The sequence below is a fragment of the Carcharhinus amblyrhynchos genome, chromosome 12, assembly GCF_965287045.1.
Source record: "Carcharhinus amblyrhynchos chromosome 12, sCarAmb.v2.hapA, whole genome shotgun sequence".
In the NCBI taxonomy this organism is placed as follows: Eukaryota; Metazoa; Chordata; class Chondrichthyes; order Carcharhiniformes; family Carcharhinidae; genus Carcharhinus; species Carcharhinus amblyrhynchos.
The window spans coordinates 23,837,865-23,860,187 of record NC_137335.1 but is presented as its reverse complement, the minus strand read 5'-3'; the positions used below and the strand labels follow the sequence as shown (position 1 = coordinate 23,860,187).

The following is a 22,323-nucleotide window of genomic DNA, read 5'->3' as shown; positions in this document are numbered from 1 at the left end:
GGAAGTTTGCAAAGTCCCATAGAGGTCACCTATGGAGCCCTGGAAGGAGACACTGGCGTAAAAATTGCGTACTGCTGTAACTTTCAGTGACTTGGGGAGTAAATGTCCTCAAAATTCCTTCAATTCCAAATCTTCCAGAAGTTGGCAAATGTGATCAACCAGTTCCCTGGACATATGTAGTCTTTGGCAATACTGGTTCTCAGACAATCCAAAGTATATTAGGTGCCATCTGTAGATTCTGGGTCCAGCAAAGTGCTTACAAGCAATGACTCTCTGGGGTTCGTCCACTGCATACAGAACGGGTTCTGCTATTGTTTTCTCTTCATGGTTAGCAATCCAGGTTTTAATGTCTGTTAATGTCTTCTTCTCTCTTGTTTATGAATGAGAAGAGTGACAGTGAGATCATCATCTTATGTATGTTCTCCTGATTGCAGTATCAGAGAGAGGGAGACTTGACGGTTGGCATTTGTCTTCTAAGAACCATCCTTTGCCCATTCACCATCTGAAGCTGCTTCTTAAAGCCGACTGACCCCATGTCCTGTCACTCCATTGATATGCAGTTCTTTACATTCTCCTTTGGCAATGTCCCACACCACATGACCAAGTAGCCACAGCATCCTGAGCTCTCACCTCAGACATAGACATTGTTGAAAGCGTCACTCCAGGGCCTTGTGCTCAACCTGGTCAATGTGAGGCAGTAGACAATATGCACCTCAGTACACAGCCAAGATTAGGAGAGCACTCTCCTCAGGCAGTATGCCATTGCCATTTTTCTATGTTGCTTGTCAGCTAATGATGCAGATACACCATGGCAGTCAGCAATTTTGGAAGTCAGTGTTCTGAAGGGTAAATGCTGAGTCACAATTAGTGAAATAAGTGGTGCTTGCAGTGTAATTGCGTGAATAGTTTGACTCCAGGCATGTCAATTGAGTTTTAGTTGAATGGTTTCAGCTGCAGTGGGGTACAATCACTGACATGTCTTTCCATTAGCATTGCCCTTGTCAACATCTTGCTTCCAGAAGCTTCTCCCCTGCATTTCAGTGGAACCGTCAGTCCACAATGACTGCCCACCCATCCACCTCACTGCCCCTGGCTTCACTTCCCTCTGTAAGCCCGTCAATGAAGTTCAGGACCAGCAACCTCAGGAACAGTACTCTTTACATTTGATAGTCTTCCCCCAGCCTCCCAAATTCAAACCTCCAAGATATCCTGCAGTCTTCCTCTCGGTCTCTTCCTGACTAGGCTCCTGATATCCTGGAGTCAACCCTGGTCTACCTGCAGTTACCCAGTCTACTCAAGGGTCCAGTTGTCCTTGTGTAAAGCCTTGTAAATCCTGAGTTAAAAGCTGGCTGTCCTTGAGTCAGAGCTGGTACCCCAAAGTCAACCTGGTTGTCTCTAAGTCAGAATTGGTATCCTGAGGTCAAGCCTGGTTGTTCCAGAGTCAAAGGCTGCTCGTCCCTTTGTCAGAGCCGGTACTCTCTAGTCAACCCCCTTAATGCACGGAACTGTCCCACAAGCGCTGCGCTCACCTCCAAACTCCCCTTGGAAGGGTGTTCACCAGGTGCATGCCTTTTGAAGCTGCTTGTGATTCACGCCATTCTGACAGCATGCCACTGTGGATGGATCTTTTGATGGAATGGTATGATTCTGGTGTCCAGACCCGATCCTAAGCTGCAAATGTGTTACAATGATGTTCCCAACATTGAACGACGGGAAATGTGGCCTGCTAGCTTTTATGCTGACGCAAAATGAAAATTTTGATTTGTTGCGATAGTTCCCACTTTCAGCCCGAACCCATCCGATGCTAACAGGAACAGAAACAGCAAAAGGCTGCTAAAAGTTTGGAACTCTCTTCTACATGCAGCAATTGATGCCAGATCATTAATTTTAAAATTGAGATTGATAATTTTTTGTTAACCAAAAGTTGTGAAGCAATATGGGGAAAAGATCATTTCCTGGATTTAGGCCTCAGATCAGCCATGATCTCGCTGAATAGTGGAACATGATTGAGCAACTAAATTGCCTACATTTATTCCAATTAAACATTCTGAAAAAAATCTGAGTCTGTTTCATAACTCACCTGCAATATGAACTTACTTTCATTTGCTTTTAGTAAATCCTGACAAACCAAGGCCTGTAAATAATCACCTGATGCTCACTAAAAGTCCATTAATGAACTTTGAATGGCAGCAGCTGGGAAGATCTAAATCCATTGTGCTACTTAAAGGTCATTTCCTCGTCATTAAATTCAATTACCTCTTGAGATGTAGGTTTTGAAGAGCAGTTCTGTTCATAAATAATATCAAGTTTTCATATTAAGGCTCAAGAAAAGGATAACAATGTAGGGAAACACATCCAAGTGTGGCTTGAGCCACCCATGTAGTAGGGAGGAAAACGAAAGCAATGATTTGCATGCACCAGTTGTCAGCAGCCTCTGTTAGGGATCAATAACATTTTGTTTAAAGTAGATAATGTTTCAGATTCAAGACACCTGCTTTTAGAATAGGATTCCACAGGTTTTGAACAAACAAAAACAAACTTTGCTATACAACTTCAGAAAGATAAAATCATTTAAAATATGTATCTTATTCAGTGCAAGTCTGAGGTACATGTGAATTAACTGACAAATTGTTGTCAAACACACCACTCTACAGAGCAAATGACAGACACAACAAAAAAATTCCATGGATTTCTCAACAAATCACACAGACATTACTCCCATTGAGTCAACCAATCTCACTGAAACTTTGGGCGGAATTCTCCCATTTTGAGACTAATTGCTGTGGTGGGTGCAGGAATGTGGAGTGTTTCTTACAGCAGAGACTGGCAGGAAGATAATGCCAAATCTTCTGGCCTTGATCTCATTAATTATGCACTTGGGTGTTTTACGCCATGTTCAGTGGCCTGGATAGCCATTAATGGGATGCAAATAAGGTTGACACCAGCCTACAGGCACCGGTGGAATTGGCTGAAACAAATTTCTAGGCCTCCCAGCATATTCTCTCCCAAGCTCCGCCACTGAACCCACCCTCCCCTCAGTGTGTCAATTTACGTACCGAAAAATCCCATAAATAGCAATGTGACAATGAACTCGATAATTTCTTTTCATTATGTTGCATGGCAGATAAATATTAGCTGGAATACTGGAGAAAAAGGCTGGAGATGACACTGTCGAGGGAGACAGTGGAAGATTGGAAGAAAAAAAATCTGTAAAAGACAAAAGGAATCTGATGCTAAACGTTGTAGAGTACGGGGGAAGCACTTCTGTCAAGGTTCCCTGACCTTCTGTCATAACCTCTGTGTGTAACTGATGCAAAGTCACAACGCGGGGCTGGAAGAATCCCTTGGAAATTATAGATGCAGAATTCAAGTGGTGAACCATAGAAAACCTCTAATAAGGCTATTAAGTATAGAACATTTGTGATAAAAGGTTAGTAAATGGTCAAGTTAAGGGGAATCACCTCCTTGAAACTGGACTGGAAACTAGAAGAGATAATAGCTGAGGGAGTCTCTAAGCTTTGATAGATGGGTGTGTAAAAATGAGCAAGATAAACACGCTGGTGAGAGCCAACATGGTGTTTTATCTGACAACCTTTTGGGGGGGAAGTTGGGGTGCTACTACTCAGGGAGGTATGGAGTAAATATTCATTGTCATACCAGAGGTAACTGAAATAAGGAGATAAAGATAGAGGTCATATTCTTAGGGATAGGGAATAGCAGTGTAACTGACAGGGAAATTGAGAATTAGTTGGCTAAATGGTGTGAGTTCATAGGGGTTGTTTTGATAAACAGAAGAATTGGGACAGGGGTGATGTGCTTTACCTAAAAATGGCAGATATAGAGAATGTAAAAATAGCTTTCAAAGCCATTTAACCTCGGTTAAAGATGGGAGTGCAGCAGGATCCTGACTATGCACAAGAACAAACAGGATAATGGAAGTAATTAGAATAGGGCTAAGAATTCATTATTACCATTAGCATCATATTACTCAGACAGCAAATGCAGACAACCAGATAGGGAGGTTAAGGAGGTAGAGACCAAAAGTAGATGTGTATATATCAATATATACAAATCCCACAAGCACTTAAATATAAAGTGGTGAACCTGACACAGTTGTAGCAACTCATTTTTTCAATGTCATAGCCAGCAGAGCCGCAACTAACACAGGAAAATTGATGTGAATATAATTTATAAGAGAGCAAGGCACCCAGGAAGGTTGGGGAACAGACAAAATGAAAACATTGCTCTATATATCAGGGAGACCTGAATGTTAAGGTAATTGAGCCAGCATTACAGGAAAATTGGATGGTTATAAATTTTGTTGTGAGGAGAGAAAATATAAGCTAAATGGTCTAATTTTAAAGTGTATGCCTGAACAGCAAAATAGCATGAAGGATTATTTCTAGAAATGGAAGCTCAAGTCATTCACTACAAAACATAAATCAGGTTTGCTATCTTGATAACAAGAACACGAAGGATACTCTGAAAGAGACTTTTGGGAATTCAAGTGCAGACTTGGAACACACATAGCAAATGTGGATGCACTTAGTCGCCTTACTTTACCAGTGAGTGTACCACCTTCCCCAGTACCGCATGAAATTGTTATGCCGTTAAACTTCTTGGACAAGTTGCCAGTTTCAGCACAGTAAATCAAATGTTGGACCAGCAGGGATCTGCTGTTGTCCAAAATGTGGTACAGGATACAAATAGATTGGGCCAACGAGGCAGTTTCTGAAGAGGTGAAACCACATGATCCACAAAAGGATGAATTAAGTTGTGAAGCTGGCATCATACTTTGGCGAGCAAGGGTAGTCATCCCTTTACCAGGAAGGGAGTTGGTTTTGGCTGAATTTCATAGTGTCAGTCTGGGTATATCAAAGATGAAGTTGCTCGCCAAGGGTTATATTTGGTGGCCTGGCATTGATGCTGAAATTGAGAATTCAGTGAAGCACCGCAAACAGTATCAGTTGCAACAAAGGTTGCTGACTACAGCCCCACTGCACCATGGAAATGATTGGATGGCCATTGGAACAGATGGGTTCCAATGGGTCACAGTATTATTTTGTCTATGGCAATGTTTGCAGAAGTGATCATTGTGCAGTCCTTGTCAAGACAAAGTTTTTTCTTCACAGTGAGGACATCTTCTATTGTGTTGCGTGACATTACCAACATGCTAATTGGATAAATTCAGACAAATCTAACATCTCAGAACTAGCCATCCATAAGCTGCTGTGGACCATCACTAGTGTGTTCTTATAATGAGCCTACTTGCTGTATAAGACACAAGGCTGAACAGTCAGAAGGGATTGAATAAACACATTGTGGGCTCAATTATTGAGACCAGGCACAAGAAAACATGTATAAGGCTTGAAGGCATCAGATCTGCTCAAAACAAAAGTGAAAGTAAGGCTGGGTCACATGACACTTCCCTTCTAGAGATGTCATGATGATATCCCTTAAAGGCATATTACAACAATCAGTAGCAGCAGAATTGTATTCAATCACAATCTATAATCTCATGATCCAGCATTTCCCTCAGTTTATCATTACCATCATGCCACAGGACCAACCTGGGTTCAATGAAGGGTTTAGGAAAGCAGACAGATCAAAGTGATCCTACTATAACCTACAGATCAAAGTTCTTAACTGCTACCACTTCCAGTTGTGAATAGCAGTGAACATTTATACAGCTAAATGTTTGTGTTAGATTATTATTTCACACCTGCCTTCACCCATGAGAATGAGGAAGTAGTTATGGAACTCATGAAGAGAGACTGTAAGGCTCTACAGAAAATTATCATAGGGAGTGATAAGTATTGGAGGTATTGGCAGGCTTAAAAGTGGACACATCTCCAGGTCCAGATGAATTGTGTCCCAGGCTATTGTGGAAAGCAAGGAAGGAAATTGCAGGAGCTCTAAATTAAATTTTTAATTCCTCCCTGGCCACTGGGGAGATGCCAGAGGACTGGAGAAGAGCTAATGTGGTCTCACTATTAAGAAAGGTTGTAGAGACAAGCCAGGGAACTACATACCAATGAGTCTCGCGTCTTGGTTGGGAAACTACTGGAGAAGATTCTGAAGGAGAGAATCTATCTCCATTTGAAGAGGCAAGGTTTGATCAGGGATAGTCAGCATGGCTTTGTCCGAGGGAGATCAGGCCAAACAAATCTGATTGAATGTTTTCAGCATGTAACTAAGTGTGTGGATGAGAGTAGTCCAGTTGACGTAGTTTACATGGATTTCAGCAAAGCTTTTGACAAAGTCCCACATGGGAGACTTATTAAGGGATACAGGGGGATCTAATAAGGTGGACTCACAATTGACTTAGCATTAGGACACAGTGGGTGGTGACGGACGGCTGCTTTAGTGAGTGGATGCCAGTGGCCAGTGACCTACAACAGAGATCCGTGCTGGCCCCCTATTGTTTGTCATTTATATAAGTGATATAGATGACTATGTGGACGTATGATCAGTAAGTTTGCTGATGACATAAAGATTGGCCGAGGGGTCAACAATGAGGTTTGTTTCTTCAGGAGGACCTCGTCAAAATGAAGCAAATGAAAATACAGCAAAACTTACTCCAACAAAGAAAGGGTTTAATAAAGAAACATCATTACTCCAAATTTGGGGTCTCACCCTGGGCTACTCCAAGCTATCAACACTTCTACATAGTCAGCTGACAAGCTGATTCACTAAAAATAAGGAACTATTACATCACTCTGTAATTGGTTCCATGGTTTACTGGGTCAACTGACCCTTACATCTTGTTCCCATTGTCCCATTACATCCAATACAAGTTGTCACTGGTTGCATTCTAACAAGGTTGAGTGTCTTGGGTTACAGGAAGATATAGATGAGATGGTCACATGGGCAGATAAGTGGCAGATGGAATTTAACCCTGAAAAGTGTGAGGTGATACACTTTGGAAGAAGTAATTTGACAAGGAAGCATACTATGAAAGGTCTAACACTAGGAAGTTCTGAAGGCATATGGCACACTCGCCTTTATCAATCGGGTATAGATTACAAAAGAAGAGAGGTCATGATGGAGTTGTGTAGGACTTTGATGAGGCCACAGCTGGAGTACTCTGTGCAATTCTGGTTGCCACAATAGGAAGGACATGAACGCTCTGGAAGGGGTGCAGAGGAGATTCACCAGGATGTGGTCTGGGATGGAAAATTTAAGTTATAAAGAGAGGTTGAGTAGGCTTGGGTTGTTTTCTTCGGAGCAGAGAAGACTGAGGGGTGACCTGATGGAGGTGTTCAAGATTAAGAGGGGCATGGACGTGGTGGATAGGGAGTAGCTGTTCCCCTTAGTTGTAGGGTCAGTTACGAAGGGGCACAAGTTAAAAGTAAGGGGTGGGAGGTTTAGGGGCATTTGAGAAAAAACTTTTTTACCCAGAGGATGGTGACAATCTGGAATACACTGCCTGGAAGGAAGGTGAAAGCAGGATGCCTCACATCCTTTAAAAAGTATCTGGATGAGTACTTGGAATGTCATAATATTCAAAGATATGCATATACCAGAATCTAAAATTTGCATGCCAATGGTCTTCAGGTAGATATAAATGTCTGCACCCCATATATGAGTTCACGTTATTGTACCATGGCTAGAATGCAAGTAGAACCTTCAAGCAAAAGTCTAGGTACCTTTGTGAGCTGCCCCACAATGAGGTTAATGGAGAAAGGGTTTGGATAGCAAACAGGAGAGTGCTCGTTGGACTCTGGAGCTTCATGTTTTGTCCAAATAGCATGAAGCAGTTGCATGATCGGGGACGGGGTCCTGCTTTGGTCCTAATACTATTTCAGTAAATAGAACTTATAAAAATGTTCTTGTTATGTTATTAAACATTTGGATGAAGTTCACAATGTTTTCCTCATTCTCACAAGCTCAGTAATACTTTTCATCTTAGCAGCGGACAAATGACCCTACTCCTATGATTTCATCAGTAGCAAGCTCCTAATTTATAACAGGACTCCTTCAGCAGTTTCCAAGTGGCTCTCAGGTACTGACCTACAAGAAGTAGACTTACGCATCCATAAAAAGTACAGGTAAAAAGTGCTGAATGAAATCTGGTATTCCATATGTCTGGGCAATGGCGAAGCAGATCATAAATGGCCTCTGGTCTATTTGGGTATCACTCCTGTATTTTGTTACTTAAAAAACATCCATCTATTTTCAAACCATTACGCATGATACAGATATCCATCTTACAAGGCAAATACCACTGGTTCAGATTTCTCCTTTCCTTCATTAACTCTCCCATATTGCTCTCTCATATGCATAGTGTTAGAGTTGCCAACTTTCATTTGGCACATTAGCAGAGATTTGACCAGGTGTCATTTAATCATACTATAAAATGCGTGATATTTATTGTGCTTTGTGCCTCAGAAATATGCAGAGTTGGTATTCACCTGGTTCTATGTGCAAAAATGGTGCTTTGTTTCAATGTTTTCAAAATGTCTGGTGCTTCAAGCTTACTGCTTGGTTTCTGTTCCCTGTAATCACGTCCATAGGCTTGATTCACAGCTCACAGTACATTAAGTAGCCACTAACACACACAATCAAACACCAAACATTTGTACATAACAATACTCAGTCACGTTACAGTTCATCATTTTCCCATTTTGGTATGTTATCCAATTTATTTTACTTGAGTGTTTTAATATCTTTGGATTTCTCACCCCTTCCTCCCTTGACTCTCTCCCACTCATTCTCCAGTGTGAATTTCTCTCTCTCTCTTTCCGTAAGCTAAACACACAGGTGCAGATTTCTCCTAACCTGATGCATGAAGTTTTCAGCTCATTTTCATTGGCTCCAACACTATTATCCTCATACCAGAAAGAAGTTTCCCCTTTGGGTCAGGACCTTGATGTCAGGGTCAAATACAGGTTACAAGCCCACACTGTAATGATCACCTGGCACTGATATTCCTCAAATTGGCCAATTGGTGGCCAGAGGACAGGTTTGCCACTGATTAAAGATGGCTGACACACAGTCAAAGCTGCTTTTAAGAGGCTCAGTAAAAAGTCTGACAACACCAGGTTTTAGTCCAACCGATTTATTTGATAATAGACTCACAAGCTTTAAGAGGCTCTCCAACACTGAAAAGCAGTAGCCTGCAGTTCAAATATAGACAGCATCTCCATTTTGAGATTCCCATTCTCCTCCATTTAGTTTTTAAATTTAAAAGTACCCTCTGTACCCAATGCACCCGGACAGCCTCTCCTCAGAGCGGCCTGCAGCTGCAGTTGAAAGCAGGCAGAAGTGGAGAGCATCAGAAGTTGTCTGGAGCAAAAGTCCCTAATTTGTCACCTAATTTGCCTCCAGACAACTTGCCTGTTCCCAGATGCCTTGGCAGGGGTGGGAGCAACTTGCAGACTGCTTCCACTTGTGGGCAGGTGGGGTAACCCTGCTGATTCCAATCTTGCCTTTTACGAAATGGCACAACGGGCCAGCACGTCGGCTCTTGGTATGAATTTTCATGCCCACCCTTCTCCACACTCATCCCTGTTGGGGCCTAAAAGTCCTGCTCGGTGTTTTTGAATTGCTGGGACTCTAGCAGGGCACGGGCAAATGGCTTGGTCACAAGCCACAGCAACAAGGATGTTGTGCGTGTGCAAAGCGCGCAAAGACACGTTCCTCCCAGGTCTCCAGTAACAGCATTCAGGAAACCAACTTCCCATTCCTACAGACTCTCACCCCCAGTGGGACAGTTGAGCACCCCGGGTGCTGTTGCAACTTTGAATTGAAGAACAATGTTAACAGAAGTAGTTCAGTTCAATTAATATCATGAAACAATTCACAATGGTGACGGGGGGGATTGAGGCGGGGGGGGGGTGCTTCCCAATAATAAAATAAGATAGCATGTACTAAATGGAATTGCTTTGTTTCAATTCATTAAAAAAGTAGGCAGCTTCCAATTTGATAAAGTGACAAGGGAAGCAAGACAGTGATTAGAATAGCATTTTAATTCTTGGACTCGGAATCCAATCCAGCACAGATGAAACAAAATGCCTATCTCCCAGACAAAGCTTAATGGATTCTAAGTGAAGCATCTCTGGGCAGCTCTAACATTAATTTCTGTTATCAATGGAAACACCAGGTTTGCTGGAAAAAAGCAAAGTCTTATGGGAATCGATTTAAAACCTTTCCAGACTTCACCACTGTGCCACCAACTGTTAAAGATGTTATGCCCCACATCTCAAAACATAATATAATATTTAATTATCTATGTTGGATTACAAGTACAAATTACAAGCTGCACACTGACCATTGCCGATCTGATAAAAGATCTACAAAATTATGAGAGGTATAAATAGGGTGCACAGTCAGAGGCTTTTTCCCATGGTGCAAACCTCTTGTATTTGACCACAAGAGGGCACAGGTTCAAGATGAGAGGGGGAAAGTTTAGGGGTGACATCTGGGTAAAGTTTTTTACACATAGGGTGGTGGATGCCTGGTACACATTGCCAATGGAGGTGACAGAAACAGGCATGAAAACAACGTTCAGGGCGTACCTTGATAGACACAAATGGAAGGTGAACAGAGGGATAGAAACCATGTATGGGCAATGTGGGTCTAAATAAGGAGTGGAATCAGGCTTGGTGGGCCGAAGGGCCTGTTCTTGTGTTATATTGTTCTTTGTTCTTTTTTGGTTCAAGCTTTTACTGTACCTATCTTTCTTTCTTCACATTTCCAGTAATTAGATAATAATTAGGTAGTTTGCTCAATTTTTTTGGAACAGATTATAAGAAATGTAAAAAAAAGGTGCAACGGGGAGTACTCTTCTGAGATTGTCTTTCTATGCATTGTTTGAGCAACATATGGAAACCCTTGATCTCCATTTATATCTCATTAAAATAGAAAGGCTTACTGTGTTACAGTAATAATAAGTGAGTGCATTTAATTTTCAAGCAATGTTAGTTGACATTCTAATTCACTTAAACATTTCCACTGAAACTTTAGCATCAGCCTTGAATCAGTGTGAGTGCTTTAATCTCTGAGGAATTGTCGGTGGCTTCAAATCCAACATTTGAGCATGTAGTCTAGACTAGCACTTCAATACTGTGAGTGCCACACTGTCTGAGATACTATGGCTGGTATTTTCCGCTCCCATGAGCGTCCAGCAGGTTCAGTGACGGGAGACTATATTTTCCATTTCTTATGGAAAATATCACAAGAAGGCCAAAAGTTGGTGTGAAAGCTTGTCACGATCGTCCATCTTTATCAGTGGCATCAGTGACTGGAGGTGACCGCTCTTTGACTCTGGGTACCAGCTCTGACTGCAGGTGACCAGCATTTGTCTCAGGGATGATTAGACTTGACTCGAGAGAGAAAGGGTTAGCACTGAAGTGAGACCGGGATAACAATGGAAAGGTATTGGGGGTCGAGCCAGTGCATACTGAGTGGAAGATTTTAGGATGCTGGAGGGGGGAAAGATTCCAGGGACCAGTGTACCAAGGGGAAGACTCCAGGCTTTTGGGCAGAAGACTTCTGGCTACCAGTGGGAAAACTGGAGGGTAGCAGGGGGAGGGAGGGGAGATCGGGAAGAGATTGCAGGGTAATGGCAGGAAGCTGAAAATGTTGGGTACCAGGGAGACTGTCAAGTGTGAAAAATACAGTTCCTGAAGTTGCCACCTGCTCTGAGCCACGGCTTCTTAGAAAGACTTCACAGAGGAAAGAGAAGCCTTTGGCAGAGTGCTGGGTGAGTGGTCAATCATTAGACAGTGACAGTTTCTCACAATTCTGGGGAAAGAATGGGTCCTTCTGGAGGTAGGTTGACAAGGGCAAGGCTAATGAAAGACATGTCAGTGATCATTACCACACTGCAGCTGAGACTTTTTAGCTGCAAAGTGAATTGATGTGCCTGGGATCTAACCGGTCATGCAACTAGTCAAGCACCATTTATGCAGGCAAGTGCCATTGATTGCTGCTCAGCATTTAATGCTTGGTGCATTGACTCCCAAAATTACTGACTGCCATGGAGTGTCTGTACTATTGGCTGAATTGGAAAGCAAATCCATTCCCTTAGAGAGTTGACAATAGCATATTGCCTGAGGAGAGGGATTCTAACTCTTGGCTGAGCTGAGATGTTTATTGATAAGTGCCCCCCCAAAGATCAGGTTGACCACAAAGTCTTGGAGTGAAGTTTGGGACAATGCCTATGTCTCAGAAGAGAGCTCAGGGTAGAGTGGCCAAGACTGTGGGGCAAGAGTAATGTGGGCTTTGCACAACTAGCATGCAATGAAGGACTGGGATTCAATGTAACGGCCAGGACATGACTCTCAGGGCTTTGAGAGGCAGTTTCAAATGATAAGTGGGCAAAAAGTGGTCCTTAGAAGAAAGACACTAACTGTCAAATTTCTGTCTTTGACACATCAGTGAGGAGAATGCATGAAACAAGAAGCCTGGTTATTTCGCTGTCATTTTACTTTCTCATAGGCAGGAGAGAAGATGTCATTGGCAGTGCTGGCTTACCCGAGGAGGAGCAGAGCTATGAAGATGAAGGAGCGGCAGGACCTGCTCCATATGCAAAGCATGAAGCCCAGAGAACTATTATTCAGTTACCTCACAAGAAATAGTGTGATGATAGCACCTAACTTACCTGCAGATGTTGAGAACCACTCACACTGAAGACTACGCATGTCCAGGGAACTAGTTGGTCACATCTACCACCTTCTAATGTATTTGGTGCCACAAAGACTTGGAGGGCATCCACTGCCAGTGTCGCTGAAAGTTACTGCAGTCCTCAATGCTTATGCCAGTGGGTCCTTCCAATTGCTCCACAGGTGACCTCTGTAGGACTTCATAAGCCTCCGCACAAATGCATCCAGGAGATGATCAAAACCAGGGCACACAACTATGTTCATTTTGACTGGGATCAGGCAAGTCAGGATGTACCAACAATGGACTTTGACAAATATCTAGCTTTTCAAAGGGACAGGATGCCATCATAGTCAGTGGGGGCGATCTTAACAAAAATATTGTAAGTGTCAAACAAGTGTGCAAACTGGACAGAATCACACCTATTTTATGGGCGAGCTTTCAAACATGATCTTATGTCATTTAGTGCAAAAAAAGAGGCATTGTGTGATTCTTGATAGCAGGGGGAGTGGATGGAGTCTTTTCTCACCAGAAAGAGGGCTGATGACTGCCAGAGTGCAGCGTTGTGCATGTGCTGATTTCCCAATGCTGTTTATAAGCGTATACAATTAATGCCCTGGGAGATACCTCACTCATAGAATCATAGAGTTATAGAGGTTTACAGCATGGAAACAGGCCCTTTAGCCCAACTTGTCCATGCCACCCTTTTCTTTAAAAACCCATAAGCTAATCCCAATTGCCCACATTTGGCCCATATCCCTCTTTTCCCATCATACCCATGGAACAATCTAAATGCTTTTTAAAAGACAAAGTTGTACCCGCCTCTACCACTACCTCTGGCAACTTGTTCCAGACACTCACCATCCTTCATGTGAAAAAATTGCCCCTCTGGACAGTTTTGTATCTCTGCTCTCTCACCTTAAATCTATGTCCTCTAGTTTAAGAGTCCCCTACCTTTGGGAAAAGATATTGACTATCTGGCTGATCTGTGCCTCTCATTATTTTATAGAGGTCTATAACATCTCCCCTCAGCCTCTTATACGCCAGAGAAAAAAGTCCCAGTCTCTCCAGCATCTCCTTATAACTCAATCCATCAAGTCCTGGTAGCATCCTAGTAAATCTTTTCTGCACTCTTTCTAGTTTAATAATATCCTTTCTGTAAAAGGGTGGCCAGAATTGCACACAGTATTCCAAGTGTAGCCTTACCAATGTCTTGTACAACTTCAACAAGATATTCCAACTTCTGTATTCAATGTCCTGACCGATGAAACCAAGCATGCTGAATGCCTTCTTCACCACTCTGCCCACATGTGACTCCACTTTCAAGGAACTATGAACGTGTAACCGTAGATCTCTTTCCTCTGTAACTCTCCGACATTTTCATTAACTGAGTAAATCCTGCCCTGGTTCAATCTACCAAAATGCATCGCCTCGCATTTGTCTAAATTAAACTCCATCTGCCATTCGTCAGCCCACTGGCCCAATTGATCAAGAACCCGTTGCAATTGGAGATAACTTTCTTCACTGTCCACTATGCCACCAATCTTAGTGTCATCTGCAAACTTACTAATCATGCCTCCAATAGTCTCATCCAAATCATGAATATAAATGACAAACAACAGTGGACCCAGCACTGACCCCTGAAGCACACCACTGGTCACAGGCCTCCAGTTTGAAAAACAATTCTCTACAACCACCCTTTGTATCCATTTAGATACTTCACTCAGAATCCTGTGAGATTTAATCTTATGCAACAACCTACCATGCGGTACCTTGTCAAAGGCCTTGCTAAAGTCCATATAGACAACATCAACAGCAATGTCCTCATCCACTTTCTTGGTTACCCCTTCAAAAAACTCCACAAATTTGTGAGACTTGACTTTCCACTTACAATGCCATGCTGACTGCCCCTAATCAATCCTTGTGTCTCTAAATGCCTGTAGATCCTGTCTCTCAAAATACCTTCCAACAATTTATCCACCAGATGTGAGGCTCACTGGCCTGTATTTCCCAGGCTTTTCCCTGCAGCCCTTCTTAAACAAAGGCACAACATTTGCCACTGTCCAATCTTCAGGCACCTCACACATGACTATCGATGATTCAAATATCTTGGCTAGGGGACCCAGAATTTCCTCCCTAGCCTCCCACAATATCTTGGGATACATTTCATCAGGTCCTGGGGATTTATCTATCTTGGTGCATTTTAAGACTTCCAGCGCCTCCTTCTCTGTAATATTTACACTCCTCAAGACATCACTACTTATTTCCACAAGTTCCCTAACATCCATGCTTTTCTCAACAATAAATGTTGATGAGAAGTATTCATTTAGAATCTCACCCATCTCTTGTGGGTCTGCACACAGATGACTTTGTTGATCCTTAAGAGGCCCTACTCTCACCCTTGTTACTCTTTTGTCTTTTATGTATTTGTAGAAGCTCTTTGGATTCTCCTTTGCCTTATGTGCCAAAACAATCACGTGTCTCCTTTTGCCCTCCTGATTTCTTTCTTAACTCTGCTCCTACACCCCCTATACTCTTCAAAGGATTTGCTTGATCCCAGTTGCCTATGCATGTCATGTGCCTCTTTCTTCTTCTTGACCAGGGTCTTAATAGCCCAAGTCATCTAAGTTTCCTTACTTCTGCCAGCCTTGCCTTCATTCCATGAGGAATGTGTTTACCCTGAACCCTGGTTAACACACTTTTGAAAGCATGCCACTTACCAGACATCCCTTTGTTTTCCCACAGACTCCCCCAATTAACTTTTGAAAGTTCCTGCCTAATACCATCAAAATTGGCCTTGCCCCAATTTAGAATTTTAACTTTTGGGTCAGACCTATCATTCTCCTTGGCTATTTTAAAACTAATAGAATTATGGTCACTGGTCCCAAAGTGATCCTTCACTAACACTTCTGTCACCTGCCCTTCCTTGTTTCCCAAGAGGAGATCAAGTTTTGCCCTCTCTCTAGTGAGGCCATCATATACTGAATGAGAAATTTCTCCTGAATATACTCAACAAATTTCTTTCCATCCAACCCTCTAACACTATGGCTGGCCCAGGCAATGTTGGGAAAGTTAAAATCTCCAACTATTACCACCCTATTTTTCTTGAGCTATCTGTAATCTGCATACATATTTGCTCCTCAGTTTCCCGCCAACTCTTTGGGGGCCTATAGTACAACCCTATCAACCCTATGATTTCCCCCTTCTTATTTTTCAGTTCTATCCATATAGATCAGTGGCCGAATCGTCGGATATATCCCCTCTCAGTATGGCTGTGATGCTTTCCCTGATCAAAAGTGCAACTCCCCCTCTCTTACCTCCCTGTTCTATCTTTCTGATAGCATCTGTACCCTGGAACATTGAACTGCCAGTCCTGTCCCTCCACCCAACTCTCCAGTATCCCAGTTATGGTACCCCCCGACCGATGCTGCCCCTGTCCTTGCCCCCATCCCTGTCGAACACCACTCTGCTCGGCCAATTACCGCCCCCGTCCCGTCCCTCCCCCAGTCGATTGCCGCCCCAGTAGTCCCCAGTTGCAGAGTGCACAGCCCCCTGCCTCCCTTCAGCCTCACCCCTTTAAGACACACCCCTCCCATTCAGGTTCTGCCTTTTGCTGTCCCTTTAGCCCCCACCCCTTTGGCACTGCCTGCTGGGCAATGCCTGGCACTACCCAGGAGAAACTATCCCTGACCACCCAGGGGGCCGCAATTGCCTGCAGTCCCACTGGCAAGGCCATCATGTTTGATCCCCATTGCTGGGGACCATATGTGATCCTTGCTGACGAGGACCTCCAGCAGCAAGTCCGTTAAGGCAAGTGAACGTGGACAATTCTGTCCCAGGCTTACTAATAATATTTAAATTCTGATTTAGCCTGGGTGCGAGGTTGATCACGTTGACTTCAAAATGCTGCAAGAGGCTAGAAATTGGGCATGAGCCTGTTTTCTCACCTCTTGTGATCTCACCAGCTTGCCACGCCGATTGCTTGGCGGAACAAACTAGTAAGATCACCCCAGAGAGTCTTAGAGTACAAAAAGAGGCCCTTCAGCCCATTGTGTCAGCGTTGGCCATCAAGCACCTATTAATTCTAAACCTATTTTCCAGCACTTGGTCCATTGCCTTGTTTGCTATGGCATTTCAAGTGCTCAGCTAAATGATTCTTAAGTGTTGTAAAACTTTCTGCCTCTACTACCCTTCAGAAAGTGAGTTCCAGATTCGCAGCATCTTCTGAGTGAAAACGTTTTTCCTCAAATAATCTCTAAATCTCAAGGCCATTATCTTAAATCTATGCCCTTTGGTTACTGACCACTCTACTAAGGGGAAAAACTCCTTTCTATGTCCTTCATTATTTTGTATATCTCATTCAGGTTCTTCTTGAGCCTTCTTTGACCTAAGGAAAATAATCCCAGCCCAACCAGCCTCTCTTTGTGGCTGAAATGCTCCAGCCCAGGCAAGATCCTGGTGATTTCTTCTGCACCCTCTCTCGTGCAGTCACATCCTTCCTATAGTGTGGCGACCAGAACTGCACAATGTACTGCACAGTGGTCTAGTGAGTGTTTTATACTGCTCCATTATATCCGCCCTACTCTCATATTCTATACCTCATCTAATAAAAGTGTCCCATATGTTTCCTTAACCACCTTATTCACTTGTCCTACTGCTTCCAAGGATCTCTGGACACGTGTTTCCTAGCGTTTTACTGGTCATTGTATATTCTCTCACCTTGTTGTCCTCTCAAAATGCATGACCTCATGCTTTTCAGGGTTAAATTCTACTTGTCACAGTTCTGCCCATCTGACCAACATGTCAATATAATTCTATAATCTAAAGCTTTCCTCCTCAGTAATTACCATACCACCAACTTCCACATCATCTGCGAACCTACTGATTACACCTTCTACTTCCACATCTAGACCATTAATGTAAACTACAGATTGTAAGGGACCCAGTACTGATCACTATGATACACCACCGAATACCGGCTTTGAAAAAAAAAACCTTTGACCATCATCCTCTGCCTCCTGCCATTAAACCAACTTTGGATCCAATTTGCCAAATTGCCCTGGATCCCATGGGTGCTTACCTTTTTGGCCATGTGGTACTTTCTCAAAAGTCTGCCATGCAGGACTTTCTCAAAAATCTGAATGAAGTCCATGTAGACTACATCAATGGTATTGCCTCATCTAAACACCTAGTCACCTGCTTGAAAAATTCAATCAAATTTGTCAGATACTACATCAGCCTGAGAAAGTCATGCTGACCATCTTTGATTAATCCTTCCCTCTCCAAGTGGAGATTAATTCATTTCCTTGGAATTTTTTCCAATCATTTCCCTACCATCGATGTTAGTCTTTGACTTCCAATTGCCTAGTTTCTCCCTCCTTCCTTTCTAAATAATGGTACCCCATTAGCTGTCCACCAGTCCTCTAGTCTTCTGGCACCTCTGCTGTGGCCAGAGAGGATTTGAAAATTAGCACGACAGCTTCTCTTGCAAACTCCTGCCTTTCCTCCCACAGCAGCCTGGGATACATTTCATCGGGACATGGGGATTTATCCACTTTTAGGTCTGCAAAAACTAACACCTTCTCCCTCAGTGCCCATTTGGAAGCCTGCAAAATGGCCTCCATTCAAGTTTCCCATTCCGTTGTGCTACAAAAGCAGCACAGTGGGATGGGAAAAATCACCTCCCATGTTTTCAGTTCCCCAGCTAAATAAACCCACTTGCTATTTTACGATCTTACATTTCCCCTTACGACCCATAACTTTTAAAGGTAACAGATTCCAAGATTGCTTTAGTTACATATATTCCATTTTCTGCAGTTAAATTTTAATTCTTAAAGGTACAAATTATTATCTAAAACTGAAAGGTATCTTTTAAAACACATGGACCATGAACTTAGTATTCACAACAAAGCTACAATTTGAATTATATAACGGTTAAATTATCTATTTTGATATTTTTATTTTGGTTGGCTGGAGGCATGAATAAATTTAGATATTTACAGAGGCAAGGCTACAAAGGCAGCATGCAATGCGTGAACCTCCCAAATGGCCATGTGACATGAACCTATATCCACACCCCTTCAATCATGGCCGTGCACAAATCGTGCATAAAATTAACAATGTGCATTTATATAGGGCGTTAATGTTATAATATGTTTCAGGGTGCTTCACAAGAATATGATCAGACTAAATTTCACACCCAGCCATATAAGGACAGGTGACCAAATATAATGGTCGCTATAAAACTAACTCAAATCACATTAACCTCTTTGGCTACATTTGAGTAAGGATATCAGCCACAATAGTTAAAAACTGCCCAGGGATTAGATGACCACGCTCTAGGGAATATAATCTTTCCATTCATCTTCAGTCCGGAATGAGAGGTACTTTCATTTTGAGTTAGAGCCCACTCAATATTTGTCACTGCCGTGTTAAATTAAGATGATTTAGAGATTAATCAGTTAAAACTGAAATCCCATCAGATTCTCATCTGTAGCAAGACCGGTTTCAACTATTTATGGGACCCATCTGCAACTAGCAAGGAGTGTTTGGTGCAGAATTATCCAGCTGAAAAATATTGGTAGATAGCAGATGTCCCAATTAGTAACTTGTCATGGTTGATGGAAGGAACAGAGCTTTTTCCTCAAAAATCCTGCATGTTTTCTCGATTTTAGGTCACTAGGGTTCATAAAGAAAAATCCAGTTCCCTGAAGACATATCAGAAACTGCCTAATTAGAAGTTCTCATTTGTGACAGGTGAGAACCACCTACAAGCAATGTACTCACTTGGTCGCTCCCGAGAATTCTGAAATGATGCACTTCCTTAATCAGTGAATTTGGGCAGCCAGCTGTAAAACAATGCAAAGGAAAATAAGATTGACAAGCAAAATTTTTGTTTTGTCACAATGTTAGCTGTTTAACACTAAGAGTAAGAAAGATTGTGCTCTTTTCAGTCTGTTAACCATACTCAGTTATTATTGCATGATAATTTATAATTCTGGACTTCACTGAAGTGTTACTGAATGCAATCTATTTGTTTATTTTATCTTTTTTGGTACAATCTAATTATTTCTAACCTTTGCACATTCAACTGAGGCTGTGATAATTTGTTTTTACAAAGATTATTTTAATTTTATTCGTTACTGATTTACTTCTACGTCTGCAATGTCTAATATCCTTTACTTTCAAATATTAGGCGTTTCAGTTAATCTAACTGAAGCCCACCTCCAGTTGTTTCGTCAATGACTTTCTCTCCATCATAAGGTCAGAAGTGAGGCTGTTCACTGATAATTATTCAGATAATGAAACGTTCCCTGTCTATGTACAGGAAGACCAGAACAACTTCCAGGCTTGGGTTGATAAAATTTTGCCATGTAAAAGCAACGACAACCTCCAAAAAAAGAGTGAACCTAATTATCTTCTTCAATAGCATTACCATTGCTGAGACCTCACCATCAACATCCTGGGAACTGAAGTGAACTGGACTAACCGCATTAGCATATAGTAGGTGGCTGTAGCGTCTCCATCACCTACAAGTCTACTCGTTGCACAGTGTTCAGTAGTATTCATGATTTCTCAGATGCTGCACTGAAGCAGTTAGTGTCCATCTGAAGAAAGACCTGGACAAAGTTCAGGCTTCAACTAATAAGGGGCAAGTGACATTCATGCCAAGTGCCAGGCAATGACCATCTCCAATAAGAGGGAAAGAAACCATTCTCTCTTGACATTCAATGACATTATCACCACTGACTCCCTCACATTAACAGCCTGACAGTTATCACTAACCAGAAACTGAACTGGATTAGGCACATAAATATAATGGCCACGAGAGCAGTTCAGAGACTGGAAATACTGCAAAGAGCAACTCGCCTCCTGATTCCCCAAAAACTGCCCACTTTCTCCAAGACGTAAGTTAGGAGTGTGAGGGAATACTCTGTACATGCTTGGATGAGTGCAACTCCACAACACCCAAGACAGTGGCAGAACAAGGCAGGCCACTTGATCAAGCACCCCAACCATCACCATCTCAAACATTCATTCCCTCACCCCGAATACACAGTTGCAGCAATGTGTGCCATACACATATGAACATGATTCACTGCAGCAAGTTATCAAGGTTCCTTTGACAGCATCTTCCAAACTTGACATCTCTCCTACCTAGAAGAACAAGAACAGCCACTACATGGGAACACCACTACCTGCAAGTTCCCCTCAAAGCCACAAGCCAACCTGACCAAACCATCCACCATTCCTTCACTGTTGCTGGATCAAAATCCTGGGTCTCCCTTCCTAATAGCAATGTGGGTGCATAATTACAGCACATGGCTTGCAACAGTTCAAGAAGGAGGCTTGCCACCACCTTCCTGCCTGCCTCTTTTTTATTTTCCTACTTTTCTCCTCTTGCATTGTATGGGGATAGGACCTGGCTGGGCTTGTTGTCAGTGCAGACTCAATGAGCCAAATGGCCTCCTTCTGCATCGTAGATCGTATGATTCTATGATTCTAAGCCATCTATTCCTCTTTGGTGGTATTTGTTGCCCCTTTATCATTCCCATTCAGTTTCCATTTTTTCTCTCCACTGGCATCCATTTCTCCCCTTCCTGCTCCAATAACCGGTGTATCAGCACAGGTTGTTGTTGCCTGTAGTATATTACAAGATCTGGGCATTTTATTATATTGCCCCCTCTGCTGGATTCTCTGTTGGAAAGTGTGAGTAAAGTTAGTTCAGTAATGGTAGTCTATATTTGAACAGGTTAGACTTACTCAGGGCAATACACCACAGAAAGATGGTGATAAGAATGGGTGGAATTTTCTTTTAAGCACTGAGGAATATTGTGACACATTCTGTACTGTAGGGTTTCTATGATTCATGATTCTATGATTTTTGGAACTCTAGAGCTAGTTTTAAGAACTTTAAGCAATTTGAAAGATTGTTCCTTGTGCACACCATTTTCAAGCACACAGTGAGTCAGCACAGTATGTAATTGAAAAACAGCATTGAAGACATACATGGGCACAATGAAAGAGTTCCAAAGAGGGCTGGTGTAATTATGAACAAAGGTCACACATTTGAATGAAAGTGAATAAAATAGGAGATGAAGATAAAGTAAATGCTGCCTTCACCATGACAGGGCCAGATGCTTTTGAGGTAGTATCAAACCTGTGTTGCCCATGAGATCTGCTATGATGGAATACACTGAAATTAATGAATTTATAGACTCATGTTACAGCATGGCTATGAATGAAGTTGCACTGAGTTATGTTCCATGAAAGGAAGCAGTTGCCAAGTGAGACATTTGCAGATTACATTCTCAAATGAAAGAAACTCTATCAGCACTCTGGGTATGGTGCAAAACTAGAAATTGAGACAGTTGTGTAGGAGTCCTAAAGAACAATACAATCCAAATCAAGATGTTTAACAGAGGTGGACATCGTAGGGGGACGGCAATGAAGTCACAGCCATGGAAATGACTGAAAGAGATAGTTGCAAATTGCAAGGGAGTTCTTTTCCTGAGCTGGCAAGACACAACTACAAGATTTCAGTGAATCCCAGGCCACTGCTGCAAAATTTGCACCAGTCTGAGAGTCAGAAATTTAAATGCTAATCAACCTTTCAATTGTCCTCATTTCCTGTCAAAGTGTTATGCCTGTGGGAAAGTCCAGATGGCATGCAGGAGGAAACATTAATATTCCACAGGTGGTGATAATGCACCAGGT

General features: G+C 42.4%; 1 protein-coding gene across 1 annotated transcript in view; it reads right to left on the bottom strand.

Moving 5' to 3' along the window:
• prkn (parkin RBR E3 ubiquitin protein ligase) overlaps positions 1 to 22,323 on the bottom strand; it is a 1,024,997-nt gene that overhangs the window by 156,037 nt on the left and 846,637 nt on the right. The window contains exon 8 of the mRNA XM_080200221.1: positions 19,393 to 19,454. Coding sequence (XP_080056347.1) covers positions 19,393 to 19,454 — 62 coding nt within the window. The remainder of the gene's footprint in view (positions 1 to 19,392; positions 19,455 to 22,323) is intronic.